The sequence below is a fragment of the Chelonoidis abingdonii genome, chromosome 9, assembly GCF_003597395.2.
Source record: "Chelonoidis abingdonii isolate Lonesome George chromosome 9, CheloAbing_2.0, whole genome shotgun sequence".
Lineage (NCBI taxonomy): Eukaryota > Metazoa > Chordata > Testudines > Testudinidae > Chelonoidis > Chelonoidis abingdonii.
In genome coordinates, this window is record NC_133777.1 from 69,977,830 (window position 1) to 70,000,616 (window position 22,787).

General features: G+C 40.8%; 1 protein-coding gene across 1 annotated transcript in view; it reads right to left on the reverse strand.

The window, feature by feature from the left end:
* Positions 1-644: 644 nt before the first annotated feature.
* ARNT2 (aryl hydrocarbon receptor nuclear translocator 2) overlaps positions 645-22,787 on the reverse strand; it is a 139,628-nt gene continuing 117,485 nt past the window's right edge. The window contains 5 exon segments of the mRNA XM_032771883.2: positions 645-5,600; positions 8,035-8,171; positions 13,656-13,821; positions 16,384-16,522; positions 19,962-20,061. Of these exon segments, the coding sequence (XP_032627774.1) occupies positions 5,502-5,600; positions 8,035-8,171; positions 13,656-13,821; positions 16,384-16,522; positions 19,962-20,061 (641 nt within the window). The 3' untranslated portion in view covers positions 645-5,501.

Here is a 22,787-nt window from a genome sequence, read left to right on the forward strand (position 1 = left end):
CACTGGGAATTGTATTGAGATCACAATCTCATATCACAAAGCCCGCTGAACAGTCATCTGATGGTCACAACTTTTGCTCATTATAATGCTGACCTGGACTGCTATTGCACTAGTGACTCAGAGATAGATATGTTTCTGTAACCTCCATTACCAATCTCATTACATATCTCATCCTCTTAGACAAAAATGAGCATCAAATGATTTTCGAAAGGTTCATGACTGCATTAACTCACTGCTCAGCTTCCTCGTGCTGTCAACGCACAAAAACTCTGAGCCTTGCTTAAGCAACCTGTTCATAAAGAAAGAGAATAGACAATGAGAGTCTGAAGTATGTATACACACAAAGGGCTGGATTCATTTCACACTGGTGCTGGGTCCCTTGCAACAGAAAGTCCTCCATGAAGGTTGCAGCAGCTTAAATAGAACAGGTTGAAAAATGTAGTTTTTGGCCAATATTTATGTAAGGAAGACATGCTTAAGTCTTCTTGATCTAGGATTATGAAATGTGGAAATGGGTTTCTATACTGAGCATTACAAAACCAAGATCTGGTTTGTAGGCATGAATATCAAAACTCCGGATGTGTCATAACTTTCTGTTTGTGTCAGCAGTGTATCCCAATTACTTATATAATGACATAAATTAATAACAGCTCATGACATTTTTATTGTAATGAAATTTAAAAAGTCAGTTATTAGATATACATACACACAACTGATTCCGTAACTGTTAGTCATAAATATAGAACATTCAGAAGTACAAAATACACTTTATCCACAGCACAAATTCACAGCAATATAAAGAGTTTAAACAGATAAGTAACCAAGTGCCTAAATTGACAACAGAAGCCTTTTTTTTTTTGGCATTTATTATCTTTAAAAAAAGATCATGACTCTAAGCAAACTGGTCCATATCCACGCAGCTGTCAACTCATGAAAACGTGCTCAAGTTTGGAGTAGGAGGAGAGTGCCCCCACAAACGTCATGGTACGTCCTCCCTTCCCCCCCCCTTTTCCCTATTTTGGAATACATTCCCTCCTCTCTCCACAATTGGCGACAGTGAAAACTGGGGCTACCGCACAATCACCTATATCCCAATTTGAGCACTGCTATGAATATGAAAATATCTGACTTAAAAATTAATCCACTGGATACCTTGCAAAGCAACCAACCAAAGAGCAACAGCAGTATGACATTGATAAGGCATTAATGATTAAGTGGCTGTATTACTCTCGAAAAAGAGTACGCCGCCTATGTATAAAAATATATGTTATAGTAATTGGGTAAATCCAACACTATATAACACTGTGCCAAAAGTAATTAGGAGTTAAAAAAGGCAGTACTGCAAAAAGTATTTACAGTTTCAGACTGGGCTTCATGGAAAAGAAGGCAACAAAGCTAGTTATGGACACATCTGGTTAAAGTATAATTGTAGGCACTGTCAGTAGTGCCTTTAACAAGTTATGCAATACAATCATTCCTGTAAAATACTTAATGTCAGGAAACAGGCTTGATTATATGAACGAGTAAGTAAATGCTTCAGCGTACGAAAATGGTCCCACTCTATAAGCTTACTCAGTGAAGTAACTTACTCAGCTTATTACATTATCATTTGTAACTTCTTGCACACTTGATTTAAAAAGCCTGAGTTCTGTATTCCGTATTTCGCAATGATTTCAGAAACACTGTGTTTGCAATAAAATCTGATCAGAAAACACAAGTCTGCAGGTAGGACAAAATCTGCATGTAAAATCTGCAAGCTCTGCAAGCTGGCAGCTGACCTACCACAGGCGTTATGCTAACTGCACAAATAAATAAGGACAGTTTTAAAATGCACTTGGGCACTTCAATCATTATACATGTAAGTTGTTTTATTACCATCAAGACACACAACAAAGAATATAGCTTAACTGATGCTAAAACAGTCTTTACTGCCACAAGAATTAGAATGAGAAAGATACAGTATTTCAAAAGAGCCAGCCAGTGGCATGGAGGCGGCACATACTGTAGATGAGCCCTAGAAGCACTAGTGAATGTTGGACTTGCCTATTCAATTGTCTCAGGAATAAGATCGCCAACCATAATGCTCCTTAAGAAGCTAACAGCACCCTCAGAAAAGATCACCCACATCTTCCCTTGCAACGTAGGGAAAGCAATGTCAAGATACTGTGGGTGAGATCAGCTGGAGGGGAGCTTGGGAGAATGGAGAAACAGGGAGAAAGCGTTGTATTCCGCTATCCTGGGCTGAACAGGGGCACACTGTGGCCCAAAGTGAAGCGGGTGAAAACCTTGCACTCTTTTAGACTGGTCTTTAAGAATTTTATTAAAGTGAATGTTTAAAATAAACTATACACAAGTTGAGAGGGAAGGTACTGTACATCTGGGCTCAGGCTTGGGGTTACGGGGCCTTACAGGTATTACTACAGTAATTCCCTTTTGTGGCCACAAGGATGGGGAGAAAGACGACAAGAAACAGACCTAGCACTGATGCCTTGGGCACACTGGCTTCAAACTAGTAATACTGTGTTTTAAAAAAATAGACATGCTTGAATATCTTTTAGCGAAGAACTTTGAACTGTTCAGAACTACCGAGTACTGACTGATAAGCCTACTTCTACACGTTAACAGTATAAAAAGACAGTGATAGGTAGAGAAACTTTTCTGGGCTGGAAAAGCCAGTTTTCATAAACACATTATTTTAGACTGAATTCAGGAACAACAAGTAAAGTATACATAAACGCAGAACAACCAGTCAGGTAGACTGCAGCATAGAAACCCCAATTTCCAATCCATTTTTCACTTGACAGAAATCCTCATTTAAAATTTTTTACAAATACTGAATGTATCATGTCCAGTGCATTGTATAAAGAGCTATAAATTGCTGGGCCACTCCCTTCTTCCCCCATTGTTGGATCCTCACAGAATCAGGATCATCTACTTCTCCTTTTACTATCAATCCCTACTGCACAGATGTCTCACCTCACCCACACAGCCATGTGTAGAATACAGGCATCTTTTATGGGAGTGGGGTCAGTGAATTCAATGGATCTGCTCACTACAGGGAGCAGAGTTTTTCTGGTCTAACTCACTGATCAGTTCTTTGTCCATGCAGTGTGTGTGTGATAGGAGTGAAGGGCAGCTGGGGCAGCTTCAAGAGAATCAATATCCAGGTATTGAAATAAATAGAGTTTAAGTGCATGGTTTCCTCAGCTAGCTGAGTATTCCCTCATCCCCTGGGGAAGGAGAAGAGATTCCCATGTATAAAACAGGATGACTCTGCTGAGACAAGTACAGTAAAGAGATTTGGGGCCTCTGCAGTTCTTTATCTATCTTTGAACTAGATTCAGTTTTCATTAAAAAACACAAGCAAAAAAGACACATACAGAAAGCATCCCTCCAGTTCCACACAGGGCTGGGGACTGGTCCTGGAGAATGAAGCGAAGAGACAAACGGCAGGCAAGACTCTCACTGAACACTGAAGATCACTTATCCCACTATGTGATGTGCCAGAAAGAAGACTAGGGTGAGAAAAGCCCCAGTCACATGATTAGGGTTGGGAGCAGTGTCTCTGTGGCCTGCTAGCTTTCGTCTGACAGCCTGTGGAAGTCTCTCTGGATGAGACCCACGTGGCCAGAGCATGCCATGAGTTAGGGAGATGGCTGCTCTCCACGGCATCATCCACCCAAGGAACCCCCTCTGAGGACACACATAAGACAATGCTGACACAGTGTATGCCAATAGTCCTCCCTGCTGGAAGACACCTCTGAATTTAGAGGTAGCTTCAAGTAGCCAGGCAATGGCAGCATGTGGGCTGGCAATGTGTGGAGCCACCAGGCCTCTTGGTGGATGGCCTTGGCTTCTTTTAGGTGTCCAGAGATTTGTGTGGATCCCAGGACATCCACAGGTTTAGGCAGCTGGACCCTCTCCCCACTTTTCAACGGGGCTGGGCTGCAACCTACAAAGAATTTCAAAGAAGCTCAGCAAGTGTGAATTGTGAGTCCCTTGTCCACGTGTGATTTTTCCCCTCAAGCAGGGACTATTTGGCCTTAAATCTTCATTTTAGATCAAATCTCTGTAACTCAACTGAAGTGATAAAATAAATAAAGGAACAGAAATTCTAGAAGTTTCTGATGGATATTCCAGGCAGAAAGACTCAGAGCATGCACCCTTCTGGATGACCTGAGTCTCCAAAATGCCCAGTGAACTGAAACCCTTATACAGTGGGTTTAACAGAAGTAGGTGGATGCTCAGCAGTTTAGCATGCAAGTGAAAATTCAGGTTAACGCCACAGTGTTTTTGGCAGACAGTGGCTTGACTGGTTGGTTCCTATTACAAATTAGTTTTAACAATATTGTTTGGCACATGAAACAAACTAGCTCACTGCTCTCAGGAAATGAGACTAGATGACTCTGTTGTAACAGAGCACCTCTTTTAACTGTTAAAATGTAATGTTGCACAAGAGATAAAGGGGTTCACAAACAGGAAATGCTGCTGGCGCTGAAACAGTATTCTTGATATGTTTTGTACAGTAATTTTATAAAAGGGTCTTTTGGGTGATGCAATAATAGAAGGCAAAAAATAAAATATAACCAGGTAGTGAGAAAATTATAGAAATATAGGTCTCACTTAATAAATTCAGTGAAAAAAAGAACAACAGCTTGCATAAGTAAATATATGGCATAAATCAGAATGACCAGAATTAACCAATTAGTGTTATTTCTAAGTAAAGCGATGCAGAATCCTACAATATCTAAGTTCTGCAATACATTGTCATCCCTTTCGGTATACTCTGGAATGGACCCATTTTATATGTTAAAAAACCCCAACAACAACAACAATAAAAAACAACCCCTACCAATACAGGAAATCACATCATACAGCACAAGATACACATACAGTACTAAAATGTACACATATTCAAGTTTAACTGGGTTAAGAGAGGGGAAAAAAGGTGCTGAATCTTCTGGTCAGAGAGGACTATATTATGCTGTATAATCTCACATTCAAACTGACCTAAAAATTTCAAGAATCAAAGAAATCAGATTACTGAGTCTGTTTTCAGAGATTTAAGATCAAAGGAAGGCATTGAAACTGAACAATAGACCCTGTAACTGGATGTTACCTTACCTTTTCTCTGTTAGTCTTTGTTACTTCATTACCTATTTTAAATTTACCATTCAAAGAGAGCATTAGGAATTGTTCACATTCAAATATTTAGGACTCAGAGATTTTTCACAATCAAAGTTTTTCATCTCTGAGGTAGGATGACAAGAAAATACAAAATGGATCTGTCAATGACCACCACCAAGTGGTGTAACTTCTTCATTAGCACTCACACACCAGAAGGGAGAGAGAGCAAACTCCAATATCACTATCCAAAATATGAGAAACAAGACGTCTCGTTAGTAGATTCTACGGTAATGCAATACAGAAAAAGCAGAGCCAAAACCACACCAAAATGGTTTTGTTGAACTTCATTTCACAGGGTTTGTCTGCGTTGTAAATTACTCAGAAAATGGTGGAAACATGCCCAAATCAGCAAAATCTTCAATGTTGTAATTGCCAGTGCCCTGTGTCGGATCGCCCGGCATAGGCAGCATGTCCTGTATAAGGAAAATCAAAGTGAAGTGTCACTTCATATGCTATCGAGAGACAAACATTTTTTGTTCATCTTTTTAGCTTAAGACCAGAAAAGGCCAAAGACTGGAAAAATAAAGTGAAATTCACCCCATGCACACGGCAAGCCGGAGCCCTCTGCACTGTTTAAGTCTCACTTCATTCTCTTTCAAGGGCTGAACCAGGACTTAAGCAGCGTGTAGGCTTTGTGTTGGCCTCTGCACAGGTTTGACTGTCCCCCATACTGCACATTCTTTACTGAGCTAAACATACACCATTTGTTACAGAGGTGATAATATGCTAAGATACTGGATCAGCAACTGCTGAGAGACAATCATAGCACCTACTGCGAGGATGCCATTTGGAGTAGCAGTTGCTTTCTGGTGGCTGTTGACAGCAACAAATTAAACATTTCAAAGCAAAACAGAGAGTACACACAAAGGCATGTGCCGCTTCGCCTTTCCCGATGACACTTCCTCAGCATAGGTAGCATGCATCCCTTGATGAAACCAAGACATGAACGGTTTTAACATGCGTTTGTGGGTTCTGTCTACATGTCTCAGTTATTCTTCAGTGTGGCGTGAAGGAAAATCAGCTAAAGGCCTTTATGCAGAGGATGGGAATGCGTGCTGTGGAACAGAAACACTCACTAGTGTTTGGAGACCCTTCTGAGAAGGGCAGAGCACCCTCATCCCTCACTGAAGTCAATGGAAGTTGCAGAAGCTCAACACTGCTAAGGAGGTGTTCAGCCCTCCACAGACTCATCATCTTTCTGCCCTTCAGACAACATAGACAGCCAAGGAACTGATGAGCAAGCAATGGCCATGAAGCATCATATGATTTGTGTGTGTCTCTTAATATGACTGAGCCCTTTTAATTTGGATCATGCACCTTTTCTGATGTGCTATGCTGGGCACATTGGAGGAATTCTCGCCATCAGAGTTCTGTTGTTATGTAGCTGGTACCAGCACACATTTGTGGAGGATCCATTTCCTCCTGAACAGCATTGTGTAAGCAGGGGCTACGTTTATTCTGACTGCACCTCCGCTGAAGAATGATGGAGGTCTTTCCTCCAGGTCAATGAGCCTCCTTGTATTTCAGAAAAGGGAGTGGACGTCGATAGCATTTCTCTGGTATAAGAGGAGTTCATAGTAACTGCTCCCCAGTCTCCTGAGTCACATGTGGTCCCTGCAGGAGGCATAGGGAGTACTGAACCTCCTTTTCCCAATCAGGGACAAAGCCTGGGAAAGAGGTATCCCCTGTTGGGAAAATGATCATGCTGTCCTTTCAGCTCTTACAATAACAAGCTCTGGCAGAACTTGACTTTGCAGCAAGAGAGGAACCATAATAATACAAAATCTAAATAGCAAACAAGAAACATGATAATTGGCTCAAAGCATCTGCCCTCAAGAGGATGAACTACCCTCCTCTAAGAGCACCATAATGAGGATTTACCCCAGGAGAGGGCAAACTTTAAATCTAACTGTGGACTCGCTGGATCCCTTAGAGTGGAGATAGATGATGGGATGGACTGAAGCACATTTCCCAGCTGCCTTGGCCAGCCCCGTCTTCCTGGCCAATGCTGCACATTTCTAATGCTGAACTTGCCCCCTGTGGGGCTCTTTCATCCCCCACTGCCACCCAGAGAAGGGGAAGTTGAAGCTGCCTTGTGCGAGATGACACTGGTGAAGGCCTTGCAATGAATCTGGCCCTTTTTGTTCACACGTGTCTTTTCCTTTTCCCTTGCATACAACTATCCACCCTTCTCTTTTGTTGGTTGGGTTCCTGATCGAATTTAAATGATAAACAGATTATAAAGGGAAAAAGGACCATATCAGCTTATCTGCTTGTAAACAGACATGCTCATCTACCTTGAATAGTTATAACAGTAATTAATACTGCAAAATAACTAACGTAACTGAAGATGGTTATTTGCCACTCACGTGGTTTCTCAATAGTTGGAGCATTTGAAAAAAATCTTTAGTCAGTGTCTTCTCTGAAGAAAGAGCCTACTCTCCTCTCTGAATTCTCAAGCAGAATTAGACCGTAGTTTAACTGGTTGGATTTATAGATCTGGACCAGGGTATGAGGACGGACTTCTAGCCAGGACTGTCTAACTACTAGTTCCTCCCTAAAATGCACATCCCTTGTGCTGAGGAAGCAGGAAGAAGGAGAAAACATTTCAAAGTCCAAAAGTTCCTGTGCTCTGGCAGAAAAAGTACTTTGAGTTCTAGCAAAGACAATCCTAATCCCAGCGAACATCACTCTAAACCCCAGCGTAGCACATCTCAAACTGAAGGTTGGTGCTTGTCATGCACAGTTTCCACATTGGCTCAGTTTGGCTAAGGTTATTATTCGGGTAAGAAGACTTTCACTTTCTTGTGACAACTGTAGACACAATGAACCTTTGACTCTACTCACTTGGAAGACTTCAGTCTGACTGGGCTGCTGGTGAGAATGTTGGTCACTGCTTTGTTGATTATGATGCTGGCTTTGCCACTGGGACCAGACCTCCGAAGGTCTCCCTTGGAATTGTCCACTGCTTTGGCCACTCTCAGCTGAAAGATTCAGATTTAAACAGACAGTTCCTTTAAAAGGCACATGAAGGTTTTTTGAGAACTTTGATGTTCAGAAGTAAATTTTACAGCACAAATACTCAGCAAGGACCAGTTTCAGTGGGAGTGAAGTCAAGGGGAGTTTTAACACTGATCTCAAGGGAGCATGATAATGACCAAAGAGAGCAAGGTGAATTACCGTGGCTGCATTGACACAACCAGGACAACATGCTTACTAATACCAAAGCACAAAGTGAAATAATGAAGAATGTAATGAAACCTAATCTGGCCATGCCAGGGTTTTCCCCAGTCCTGCCTCTCTCTTTAATAGTGTGAGGAAGTACCGGCCATTTCACTTAAAAAACAGAATGACAAGAAAGGCATTTTAATGTATTTCCTCTTTAATAAACTCTTGGATTAAGAGCTGGACCAGAAGAAGCACTGTCATCTGATGGATTATATAATTCAAAGGCAGCATGGCAGCACCCCATTTACAAAAATCTGTTGTTTCATGACCATTTAAATAGTAAGATAAACAAGTGCCAGCCTTGCTGCCTTATTTAAGTGTAAATATGTCATGTATTTACAATGCTGATTGGTGAGCTACTTTGTCCTCCATTATTAATAGGTGTAAATCAGCTATTTAATTTATGTGGCTCTAGTCTCAGAACTGCAGAACTGCTCTGTTCACATGCCAATGGTTCCCTAAGAGTGCGAATCCACTTGGGTTTTTGAAGGAATAAAGAGGTTTAATGTTAAGAAGACTAATGTTGTCATAATGATCATTTCAGGATTATGGATCTTTTTGCTGGTACTTAAACTGATACCACATTCTGCATTTGTCAGCTCCTTTACCTACACCTTTTAAGAGTATCTTCATAGATTATGTTTACCAACTGAAGTCAATTGGATTTCTCTTTGCACTTTGGTAGGCAGAATTTAGCCCTAAATATGTAAGATATCATCCAGGAGATTTTCCTTTTGTGTTGAAACCAACAAACTGGCTATCTGTGGAGTCTCTTTCCAAAATTTTCATCTTTCATAATATGTTGGAGAGTTTCTGGTTGCTGCTGCCAAACCAGGAAATGGAAAATTTAACATTATGCAATAGTGTTGGAGCCACTGCTGACCCTCCCACAGCCCAGCACCAATGCTTTCCTCAGGCTGAGCTAGGAAAGGGAAAGTGCATCTCCAGTGAATTGCTCAGGAAAGTAACACAGGTGTTTATTTTCAGTAGTGGGTGTTGCATGTTTTGTTCTGAGAGTTAAAAATGTTTCTAGCACATCTGAAAACCACGCCCCCCCCCCCAAAATAAAATTTTCCTTTTTTTTGCTTCTGTTTTTGCCTTTTTTCCTTCAGACACACAAATCCCAAATTTAGGGGTCACTGGTAGATCAGAACCACTGGGCAACTTCCTAGCCATTACTGCAAAGGCGCACGGTTCTGCATGCCACCTTGCGTTAGACTCCTGACAACCAGAAACCAAAATTTCCACACAGAAAAATGGAAAGAGTGGCAAATGGAAATAGCCAAAATGCCTGACTCCACACTTTGTCATTACTCTATAATGTACAAGATCACAAATGCCTCCACTTTGGCTCCAGTCTCTCTCTACTACCAGCTAGAAACCCTGGTATAAACGGTAAGCAGTTTCCCAGAAGACTGATGAACTGCAGAGACATGTTTCTGTCACATCTGGGCTGGAGAATTACTACTCCCCTGCTGACATTACTGTTACAAATAATTCAGCTGACTCAGAAATCCTGCAGTCACACTATTCGTCACAACAAAGTTAATTTAAGTTAACCCTTAAAAGAAAGCTGCATCAGTTTTGCTCAGTATAATATGCCAAAACGTACTCAGTGAGGCAAATGAGCCTTTTGCTCAGCAAGACAGAGGTTAATAATAATATATGGAGATATACCTATCTCACAGAACTGGAAGGGACCCTGAAAGGTGGTTGAGTCCAGCCCCCTGCCTTCACTAGCAGGGCCAAGAACTGATTTTGCTCCAGATCCCTAGGTAGCCCTTTCAAGGACTGAGCTCACAACCCTAAGTTTAGCAGGCCAATGCTCAAACCACTGAGCTATCCCTTCCCCAGCAGAAAGTTCAGGCTGCTCCTTTCAGTAATAACTGTATTTATTAATAGACTTCAAACTGATGGAGATCAGGAAATATTTCCCACCAGATGAACAGTCATTACCAAGTAGTTTGGTCTCCAGTGCAGGTCTTATAAACAAACGTACAAAGCCCAATGGAATAAACTCAATGGGAAGTTAGCCATTTTGGTGGACACATCCCGCTGCATTGCTGCTGAGTCCAGGCCAGGCAGCATAATGCTAGTGCCTGAGGCCTAAAGAGTAAAAAGGGCTTGAAATGAAACTGATCTAATTTCATTCACAGTGTTGAGTGAAAAGCAAAAAGTGAATGAACTAGCATTAAGAGCAAAAAGAAAAATTAGCGTTTTAACATTCCACCTGTGGTAAGGGGAAAACGGCTACTCCTGCTTCCTGGCATATCTGCAAGGGGTAGACAATGTTAAGTTCAGTGCAATATGAGCCATTATTTTTATTTTGTTCCTCAAACAGTCAGAACACGGTGCTGAGGAAACAGGGTGGAATTTTCTTTAAACTCACTGCATTACAGGCTTGATCCAAAGACCACAGAAGTCAGTGGAAAGACCCCTTCACTGCCTTCAGTAGGCTTTGGATCAGCTCCTAATGTAAACAAGGTACTATGATCACCAGGTGATTTTAAATCTTTTGCTTAGTGTGTATATAAAACTTTATATGACCTTGGCCAAGGTCAGCTGAGTGCTCTTTCTTCACCTTTTGTTCCTGGCAGCCTACTTCACACTTCTGCAGCTAATTCACTGACTGTCCTGAACAACTAGCATGTCATGCTGGATTTAGGAATGTTGCTGTTACATTTGCTGGCTGTAGAATTCCTTAACTTAAGCCTCAGCATCCATCCAAATTTTATATTCTCTCTCATTTCCACAGCTGACTACATACATTCTTGTAGGCAGATTATTATTGAGGCCATTGTTTCAGAAGGTGCATGTGCGTGCACAGGTAGAAGGGAATAGGGAAATGTTCATATTTCATTTTTTTTGCTCTTATTTCACTTACTGATTTTTTTTTCTGTTCAAGCGCTCCCTCAGGAACAGCCCATACTAAAGGCATAACCTGAACACTTACTGAAGACACTGAACAGCACAATTATCCTTAACCATTCTACTTAACGATCCATGCAGTAATGTAAGCAGCTGTGGAGTTTCACACACTCGAAGAATGATTACGATGAGGCTCAAGTGAGGGTTTCCAGCCACCAATAACTATGTCTATAACAACGGGACTGAACCCGTGAACCTTGTGAAGGAAAGAGCATAAATCAGTGAACAATAACATTGCTAGATAGCTCTCCAAAATATCAAGAAGTTGATTTTTCTGTGCTGTTGAGCAGTTCTAAAACACTCCTAAAGTTTTTCATGCTGTAAAGGTGTACAGGGGCTGGCCCTTTCAAAGACACTGCTAATGCTACTCATGCTCCTGACGCAGGATGTAAAATGTGCACTTGGATTTTTTCAGATTTCATTTTTCACAAAGCATAAAATACATGTGAGGCCTGACTACCAGCATGCATGATTACAGGCTGCATTTCCATCTTAAAATTACAGACATAGAGCCTTCCAGGCCTTCTATAACAGGTAGCATATCATAAAACAGTGTAGTGAGATTTGAGAAAGGACTGGCATTAATATCTTTACCCATTCTTTTTTATTTGTCTTTAAATATAAAGACACCAATTCTGTCTTCCATCTGGGTCATGCAACTCCACTGACTGTATGTAAACATAGCTTTGATAGATGACCAAATGTACAATAAAGTGCTTCTAATTCTCCATGTACAGGACCATTCCATTATAATAAAAAATAATCAAACTGCAACAGGTACAGAGAAGGGCTAGTAGGATGATCAGGGGATTGGAGAGTATCTCTCATGATAGGAGACTAAAGGAGCTGTGCTTGTTTAGCCGAGCAAAACGAAGCCTGAGAGGGGATACAATTGCTCTCCATAAATATACTGGAGTAAGTACCAAGCAGGGACAAGAGCTATCTCAGCTAAACAACAATGTTGGTACAAGAATAAAGAGGTCTACACTGGCCATAAGTGAATTTTGGTAGAAATTAGAAGGTTACTAGCCATCAGAGTAGTGAGATTCTGGAACCATCTCTCTATAGGTGAGTGGAGGCAAGAAACCTAACCGGTTTTAAGATGAAGCTTGCTCAGTTTACGAATGGGTTATATGATGCAGTTGCCTGTGAGGGTAGGAGGCTAGACTGGATGACCAAGGAGACTGCTTCCAGTTCTATGTTCTTAATTAGTAATTAAAACAATAATATAAAATTGTTGTTATTGAAATAGAGAAGGCTGCAATAAAGAAAGCATACAAGTCCTTACCATACATTCTACACGATTTCATCTTCTTGGACTAAATTCTAATCTTCTTCAATCACAGAATTTTTTTTTTTAAATGAATCATTGTCTGTCTGATGATGATATAATCCTGCCCAGGCAGAGTTTGAGGTGCCCTTGCTATACCTTTTCTCTAATACATATTCCAAAGCTACGGTCATACCTTCGCTCCCGAACATATCTCATAGGGCCAAATCCTAATGTGTCTAACTCAATTCTTACCCATGCCTTACTCAGAGGGGAAAGAAATCTACTGATTTAATTTGAAAGCTTGAAGTCAGTGGAGTGTTGCCTGGGTAAACAGAAGTAATAAGTAAAGACATTAGGATTTGACCTTTTATTGATTACTATCTCCTGCGACAATAAAAACAAGAAACGGACTACTGCCATGTTCTGCTTTAGACAGTAGCTGAGAAAATTCACATTAAAATTAGTCCTAGTGAATGTGAAGTGTTCTGCTCAGAAACACACTGAAATACATCCAGCTGTTTAAAAAGGGAATTGTTTACCCTCACAGTGAGAATAGCAGAAGTAATTGTCTGCGTGTGACTGAGAATGAGGGTGATAGAGGTTATCTGCACGGAATAAGAAATGATTACGTATCCTGGCACAGGAACAGTGACACGGCAGTGACAGGACACAATTTCACACATTCAGGTGGGTTTAAAAAAAGTCCCTGTTCTGGATTGTGCCATTTTGGGACTGTTCTGAATCAGAAGAGAGTGGAGCCGAGCCACCCAAAAGGAAGTTTGGGAGAGATTTTACCTCAGGAAGGGAGTGCAGCATGGAGGGAGGGGTCCCGGAACTCAGCTCAGTCCATTGCACCAAGTAGCAAGAAGCTTTGCTTCCTTTCTTTTGCCTTCCTGGCAATCCCTACACACCCACACAAGGGCAGAGACAATCTCAACCTTGGCATATATTCAGAATAGAGAAGCAGGTCCGAAGATTTAAAATACAGTTAGCATTTCACTTTCATGTTCACTTGTGAGATACAGAATCTGAAACCTACCAAACCCTGCACCTCTGTTTGCTAGGCTAGAGTAGGCATTTCCACTTGGGGAAGAAGTGGCTGGGCTAGAGAGAGGGCTGTACGATGATGGATCAGCTGGATAGGTATGACTGGTTCCAATTCCAAAGGGTGATGACTGAGTCTTGCCAGATTGTGATGGGATTTGCTGAAGTGGGGAGGGGGGAGAAAAAGAAGAAGTTATTTTCATTGCGAGCGTAACAGCGGAGCAGTATGATAGACCCAAGTGTAAAATCAACTGCTAAATAAAAACTGCAGATGAGATTAGGCATATTATCCCTGTCTCAGCCATATTCAATTTCCATCAAAATGGATGTTCAGTTATTTAAGTTTAATGAAAGCAACAGATACGTGAAAATATAAACAGCTCTCCTGATGATTAATATCCTCCAAGCATTCAGAAAGAGAATCAAATCACTATTGTTCATTAACTGCTGTAAGCTGTTTTTCCCCCACCAATATTAGGGCATAGAAACTAGAATCAAAGATTAAAGACATACAAAAAATGTATCTTTATTTGCCAGATGCCCTGTTTTTATACTACTCTAGTTATCTGAATGCCTTGTAGGATACCGCGTACCTTCAGATAATCATGATTTTCGATAATTGGGAGAGCTGGCACAAGAGACTTCAAAGTGAATGTTCTGGATTTCCACACAGCTTGAAAAGCCTGCTGGGTTTTCTCACTCGATTTTAGAGTATGCAAACAAGCTAGTCCAATGGATACAATGAATATGTTCTATCTTGCCTTAGGCAAGCAGTCAGCAATTGCATGACAGACTTGGTAGGGGTGCGCAGCACTATTAGTGGAGGGGAAAAATAACCAAACTTTGCTTAAATGGGATGGTTCAGTTAAATCAAGAACAATAACATTCTGAGATCCTTTGAAGTCATTATAGAAGCGTAAAGTATGTTACAAATAATTAAATAGTACAACACCCCTGTGAGATGGGTAAAATGAGACAAGAAGCGGGTAAGTGTCTCGCTCAAAGTAACAAAATACATTAGCAGATAGCGCCAGTAATAAAACCCACTTACCAACAACGCATTCCCTTTTCCCCTACCAACCAGCCCAACAGCTCTACAGAAGGTTGGTATTTAACAAGTTCTGCTGTTTGAAATTAAAAGCAGTAACATCTCTAGATACATTTAATGATGTGTATCTTATAGGCAATCAATGCACTGAAGTGCAGCTATTCTCTTGGGCAAACGAGTGGGGGGGAAATAGATCCCAACAAGCAAACAACATTATGAAAATACAAATCTTCAGTTTAGTTCCTAGCTAAGAAGTAATTTAGTTTTGAAGGTTCTCACAATGACAATGACAGCAGGCTCCTGGAAGATCTTATTGATTTTTTTATGATGGTAAAACACATTCAGAGTTCCCTACATTTGTACTCTGGTGATGCAAACTTGACCATCTCCCCTTAACCTAAGCCAGACTTGTCTTTGATGGTTTAGGTTAAGGGGAGATGTCACATTTTTGATCAGTAATCATTAAATGTTCCTTCTATGCAGTGTACAAATGAAAATATGTCAAAATATTATTTCACTTGGATTTCTTTAGGATATGGAATAGATATGGCAGAGTAATTGATGTAAACTGACGACTGGTCACCCTGTGTGAGAAACTAGGAAACTAATATAAAAATAATTAAGCTGCTGGTAAAATGATTGAATGAATTCCTTAAAGTGCCTTTACAGACTATATAAGAAAATTGAATGCAAACAATTATTATTAAAGTAGAATTAATAATAGTCTTATTTAAACAAGAGCATTTAATGATTGGGTTGCTACTCAGTCCTTAACAGATTGGCTTCTATGTAGTACTGAGAATGACAAGTGATCTGAATACAGTATGTACTACAGGCTCTGTGTGGAGAAGTTGGGCACATTAGTATGTCTGTATTTTAACTGGGAGACTCCCAGCCTGGGTAAACAGACTCATGCTAGCTCCACTTGAGCTAGCTTGCTAAAAATCGCAGCGTGGACTGGTGGTTCGGGTGGCAGGTTGGGCTCTGAAGCCCACCTGGCCCCTGGGTCTGAGCTCAGATGGCTAGCCCAAGTCTTCGTCTGAGTTGCTACATCCACATTACTATTTTTAGTGTGCTAGCCTGAGCAAAGATAGCAAGAGTCTGTCTACCCAGGCTGCAAGGCTTGCTCCCAGCTGCAAAATGTAGACACACTCATTTAGGCCTCTGTTCAGCAAAAACTTAATGCCCAAACTTAACTGTGCATAGTCCTGTTGATTTCACTTAAAACAGAGATCTATACAGGAAAAGGATTAAACTGGGATTTCTGTGGGGGTCATGTATGTATACATACATACAAAAATATTTGACCAAATAACCATATTTTTCCTTCAAAATTATGCAAAAGAGCATCCAACCTTGAGCTTTTCTATTTTGACCAGATAAATCAGAAACAGAGGAACTGATTTCATTACCCTTTTAAAAAAAATAATATAAAAGGTACAAGTATCAGGAGGTAGCCATGTTAGTCTGTATCCACAAAAACAACAAGGAGTCCGGTGACACCTTAAAGACTAACAGATAGAAAGACTAACAGTCTTTAAGATGCCACTGGACTCCTTGTTGTTTTTATAAAAAGGTACATTTTACCAAATTTTAACCAGGGAGTTTGATTTGTTCTTTTTGTAAAATCTGCTTAACTAGAGTGCCCTTAAACCCCCCTTAAACGCACACATACCTGTCCTGGAAATGGTGGACGACTCCCTGTCCAGGCAACCTGACTCTGATTTAATTGACGAGAGATCTGTGTCAAATTTTGGCCTGTTGAAGAAGAGGACTGGATATCGTTCACACCAGGCACATGTACCACAGATGAGCTAAAGGGGAAAGAACAGAAAATGGCTTGTAGGTGATAATACAATATTTCTGATGCATAAATTGTATGCCAGATACTGAAATTTTGTTAATCATCCCATTAAGGTGAGTTTTCCAGACTGTCTGCATAAGGACTAAATGAAAATGACATGACTTCAGTATTAAATCTATCAGGCATTTTGAAATTCTAAAATATCAGACTGATTATGCAGACCCAGTGCCCCAAATTCTTCTTAGTTAGATCCATGCGATCTCATCCAAAGGGCTTGCATGAGTACAACCAAGGGGAGGATTTTAGAAAGATGTGCAATTAAATTATTTTCCATATTGGTCTGGCCCCCAATTCAGGAAAGTAGCTCTCCTCAGGACCACACTTAAGTATGTACTTAACTTTAAACATGTGCTTAAAGTCAGTGGTACTTAAGCACATGCTTAAATGCTGTCCTGAATCGAGGCTTCTGAAAGGATGCTGTTCATAAATATTCTTTAACCTGTTTCTTGTCAGTGTTGCATTCTTTCTGTAAAAAGAAGAAAATATGTGTTATGTAACAAAGATGTATGCTTGATTAGCTGCTTTTAATTCTTGTTTTCTCTCATTGGTGCTAAAAGATATCACAGTTAGAAATCAAGGTGAAAAAATCAAACAAACTAGTGTTTTGAGCCTTGGAACAAAAAAAAAGCAGAGAAATACTAATAGGAAAAAAATGATTCCTAACAGAATTTGTGTAAGTTACAATTAATTGTTTCCCAGATCTTGAAATATTTTAACCTTATAACGAAAATTATACTTTTTTTGTTAAATGTTCTTTGTATGGAAATCTTTGGATCTAGTGACTATACTATCTATGAAACACACATTAATACATAAACTTAAATATACAACCATGAATCCCAATATTTCATCTGAAAGAACATGTTTCAGTATATACATCAGTTCTCATGTATGGCCTGCACTTCGTAAGTGGTTTGTTGTTGGGTTTTGCACAGGGGCGGAAAGGGGGACCATCTGTAGTAATTTTTTATCCTTGCCTCTACTCTTTCTGTGTTAATTATTGAATAGCTTACAAAAACAGATAGATGGCTGTTATGGATTCACGTATGTCTGTATGAAACTACAACCTCCATTTTGCTTTTGTGAATGCCATTTTGATTGTAAAACTGTTTTTTACCTCCATCTTGGACTGGAATTCCAAGAAGTGTTCACAGAGGTCTAACAATACAGAGCAATCAAGGGTTGTTTCCTATTCACATGCAAGCATCTTGAGACAATGAGTTAGCTGCAGCCAAAGGAATCAGTTCAACTAGGTGAGCTGGTAACCACAGTCCCTGATAAGGGATTTGAAGTCACAGAGGACAGTTACCTGACAAACAGGACTGCAGTTATCAGAGAGGGAGGAAGAGGGCAGGGAACAGACCAGGACCAGAAGCAGTCAAGGCTGAGCAGGATGAGGTGAGGAGGAATTCTGGATTCCCTGAAAAGACACTGACCAAATCGCAAAGAGCTCTTTGAATGGTAGAGAAATTGAGGCAGGGATTTGCACGCTGGGTTTGGTGTTTTTTTGTAGATCTGAATATCTCTTGTGCTATCTCAATGTAAACTGTGTGTGTTTAGAAATTCCTTTGCAGAGTCTGTATTACTTGCTTTCACTATCACATAGTCCCTGAAGAGGGAAATAGGAAACCAGAGGGTTCACAGCGTCAGTGGATCTATAGACACATGTAACTATTTGGGAGTCTGGTGCTAGTTTCTGGGCCTAAGCAATTGGACAATGGGGTCCCCACTGCCAAGAGGGGTATCAGGCATGGGATCCACACCTGGAGTATGAGTGTATGGCTCTGGGCCTCTAGAGGCAGTGTGCCACAACTCTGCCCAGCCTCAAAAGGCCAAGAGATGTGAGACAAAAAAATTAGAATGGCCATACTAGGTCAGATCAATGGTCCATCTAGTTCAGTATCCTATCTTCCAACAGTGGCCAAGACCAAGTGCCCCAGAGAGAATGAACAGAAGGCTAGGGACAACCAGACCATGAGGTTGCATCCTTGACCATCATAGGTAATAGCCACTGATGAACCTATCATTCATGAACTGATCTAATTCTTTTTTGAACCCCATTATAGTTTTGACCTTCACAACATCCCCAGCTACGAGTTTCACAGGTTGACTGTGTGTTGTGTGAAAAAGTTTTGTTTCAGACTTACAGCCTATTAATGTTTGTGTTATTTACTCCTTCACATAATAGGTCCTTATTCACTTTCTCCACACCATTCATGATTTTATAGATCTCTATCATATCTCCCCTTACTCATCTATATTTCAAGCTGAAAAGTCTCAATCTCATTAATCTCTCCTCATATGGAAGCTGTTTCATACCCTTAATCATTTTTGTTGCCCTTCTCTGTACCTTTTCCAATTCAACTAGATCTTTTTTGAGATGGGGCAACAGAACTGCACCAGACTGCTACACAGGATTCAAAGTTGGGTGTCCTGGTTGGGGAGCTCATCAAGGATCATAACAATGGCATTTGTCTTTGTGCCACTAGTTGATGGGGCAGATTACAAGCCAAAATGAAGCTACAGTTAAATTTCCAAGAGACCCAACAAAATAAAAATAACAAAACATGCCAAACATCAAGATGGCTACTGACAATTTACATGCTGAAATATCATATAAGATCTAATTAAAGAACACTTGTGAGATCATTGCCAATTACAAGGTTAAAAACACATTGATTTCTATAAAATTATAGCATGCATTTAATTTCTAATTCATAGGCCTCCTAACCAACAGTTACGGCATTTGAATGGTTGTTCCTTCATTTTCAAAACATTGGCTAGTCCAAGGTAGTAACTGAGTTCTCCTTTAGGTTAAAACAGCTACATGCATGCATAGCTTGGGATTTCATTAAATAGAGTTCATTGCAATATAGTTGCTCAAGACAGTTTCTCTTCGGTCACTTTAAACAACAGGAGGACAGAGAGGAACAGATTAGCCTTCAAGAAGGCAGACTTCATTAACAGCTAGGCCATTCACTGAACCATCATAAATCTTCTTTACTAAAACAGGACTAATAATAATAAATAATAATAATAATAATAAAGTAAATCTAACCACAATGGCCACAGAAATCTCAAGGGTGTGCCAATTCCTAAACTTCAAGTAGTTTGTCAAACATTTAGTATCGGCTAGTAGACTCAAAAATATTTCAGAAGCTAGTAAAACACCCAAATTATGCATGTTTGAAAAATGACCTACTATAAGTCTTGCCTACAGACTGATTCTTCCCGATGAACTTTTGTGTGGGAGCCAAGCTGACACAAAGGAAGAATGATTCATGTTGTATAGGACATGTGTTAATGTTACCTGTATTCTGCCTCCACAGAATCAAAATGGAATTCCCTTTTGTGTATGGAAGCTATTGGTTCTGGCGCAGGTACTGTACCTGAAAGCCTTTCCTGAATGTCCTGGCTGGAATGGGCTCCCCTGAGAATAAAGCTGTTGGTTTCCTGCCGGGGATGCAGAGGCCATCATTTTTTTATCTGCTATAAAAAACAATCAAAGAAAATCTTAGAAGAGGACGTAATAAATTAACAATTTGTTCACCAGAAAACAACATGTATACAAACTACATGGTGCGAGTAACATTCTCCTTTTTAATCCCTTATGGGAAGGTCCTATGGATGAAACCAATAAGGTTGTATGGAAATTAAACAAGGGTCAACAGGTGGTTTCTACAGAATTTTTAAATCAATCCATAGGGTGTAATAGTGAACACTCTCTGCTACAGAATGCAATAGGTTGGCTTAAAAATTCTACACAAAAGTAACCATTTTCTATTGATTCTATAGGTCTTTTCCAGAAGAGACTGGCAACCTTTAACCTTTAACATGGCCTGTCAGGGAAATCTGCTGGTGGGCTGGGCCAGTTTGTTTACCTGCAGTGTCCGCAGGTTTGGCCGACTGCAGCTCCCACTGGCCATGGTTTGCCTTTCCAGGCCAATGAGGGCTGTGGGAAGCGGCGTGGGCTGAGGGATGTGCTGGCCGCCCTTCCTGCAGCCCCATTGGCCTGGAACGGCAAACCGTGGCCAATGGGAGCTACGATCAGCCGGACCTGCGGACACTGCAGGTGAACAAAATGTCCTGGCCTGCCAGCGAATTTCCCTGATGGGTTGTGTACCAAAGGCTGCCGATCCCTGGACTATATCCCTCTGGATGTACAGAACAGATTTTTCTTTGGTCTAAGGTTACATCAGCATAGAAAAGTCTGGTCCTAAAGATCTGTAGTATCAGTGACTGGAGGCTTATTTTTTGCATGGGAGAGCTATTTTTATTTTTTTATTTTTTTTAAACAGCCTTCTAAAGAAAAGACCTCAGTTTTTATATAGCAGGGTTCAGACTTTTGGCATAATCTGCCACTACCGTCGTTGTTAATACAGTATTACTTATTTGCATTGCTGTAGCAGCTAAGACTAACCTGCGTTCGGCACTGTACAAACAGAACAAAAAGCTGTACCTTCCCCAAAGAGCTTACAATCTACTCCCCTCAGCAGTAGCAGGAGTTATAGTCCTGGTTCTTCCAGGCATAGTGGAATTTTGCTCACAAATCAGGTCGATCTGAAGCCCCCTAAATACAGATTAATCCCACTGTATTCAGTAGGAATTTTGTCTCTGTGAGGTCTGCAGATCAGCTATGTAAGCAGTAATTTAAGGCAAAACTGAATCTCTCTCGGACACAGTGAAGCTTACTGTCTTTACTATGACAACAAACTGGCTTGAGCAAGCCATGAACTAGGCCAGGGGCAGGCAACCTATGGCACGCGTGCCAAAGGCAGCACTAATTTTCAGTGGCAGTCACACAGCCCGGGTCCTGGCCACCGGTCCGGGGGGGCTCTGCATTTTAATTTAATTTTAAATGGAGCTTCTTAAACATTTGAAAAACCTTATTTATTTCACATACAACAACAGTTTAGTTATATATTATAGACTTATAGAAAGAGACCGTCTAAAAACATTACAATGTATTACTGGCATGCGAAACCTTAAATCAGAGTGAATAAATGAAGACTCGGCACACCACTCCTGAACTAGGCTGGGTCCCAATGGAATTATCATACAAAGGCACTGTAAATGAGATGCATACAGAGATGGCATTGACTTTTATATTCTGTTCTTACACTGTAATAAACACATTTACTCTCATGATCAATCTCCTCATTTGCTAAAACAACGCAGGGCAAACATGGGCATTCACATTTTTAATAGGAAGTTCTCTCTTGTGTACTCTGACAGCTGAGACACCAGGGATTGAACCAGGGACCTCCAGAACTAAAGGCATGAGCTGCTACAGCTTGAGCAAAAAAAATATCCTCCCATTGTGGGGAGATGTAATAACTCATATCCTCTGCAGGTCAGCACAGAGGCAGCCCTCTAACATACACTCACTAGTAGATTTCTTAACAGTACCATGACTGAGAAAGTATGAATCAACTTTGAATTTATATTTTGCTAACTATCTCAGCTGGTACTTTGAGATGGAATGGCACGTCTCTGCTCTGAGAATCCACTAAGAGATCTGAAAATCTCAGTAAACTAAAGAACCTCCCTTCTCCAATGCTTGTTTATACAGCTACAACTGCCAACGCTTCTGGCAACCCTCCATTCCCCTTTAACAACGTAAAGGCCCTGCTCCACCTTTCCTCCTCCACGTCCTAGCTTCCCTCATCACCTTCAAGTTCAAAAAAACTGCTGATCTTGACTGTCTTCTGCCACACACCTCTGACAGCTCTATAAACCAGACATGCCCCTCCTTTTCCTCTGACTTCACTTGATCCTCCCTTGGTGATTATCCTCTCCGTATTTAGAAAGAGCGGGTCAGATGGATCCCTGGATGTGCTACAGTAGCTCTGCAACACGAAGCTGCTTTAGATTCTCTAGAACTGGCTGACCTCAGCCAACTGGAGGACTCCCTATCTGAAAGGGAATTCCTCAGGTGTCACAGAATTGCACAAGAGAGAAAGGCACAGGGATGGGCGAGGTATCCCCATGCTCCTGCTATCACCAGGTGCCAAAACAGCTTTTGAGGGCCCCTAGCAGATGATGCAGTTAAAAGTAGCTTCCAAGAGCTGAGCTACTGAGGACAGGGAGAGGTTTTAAAAGAAACTGCTCCCTCCTGAGCTCCGCTGAGTTCTCCAGTCACACCTCAGAATCCAGCCCTCCACTTCTTGCCTTTTTCCCCTCTGCCTCTCAGGTTTTCCCTGATAGCACAGCAA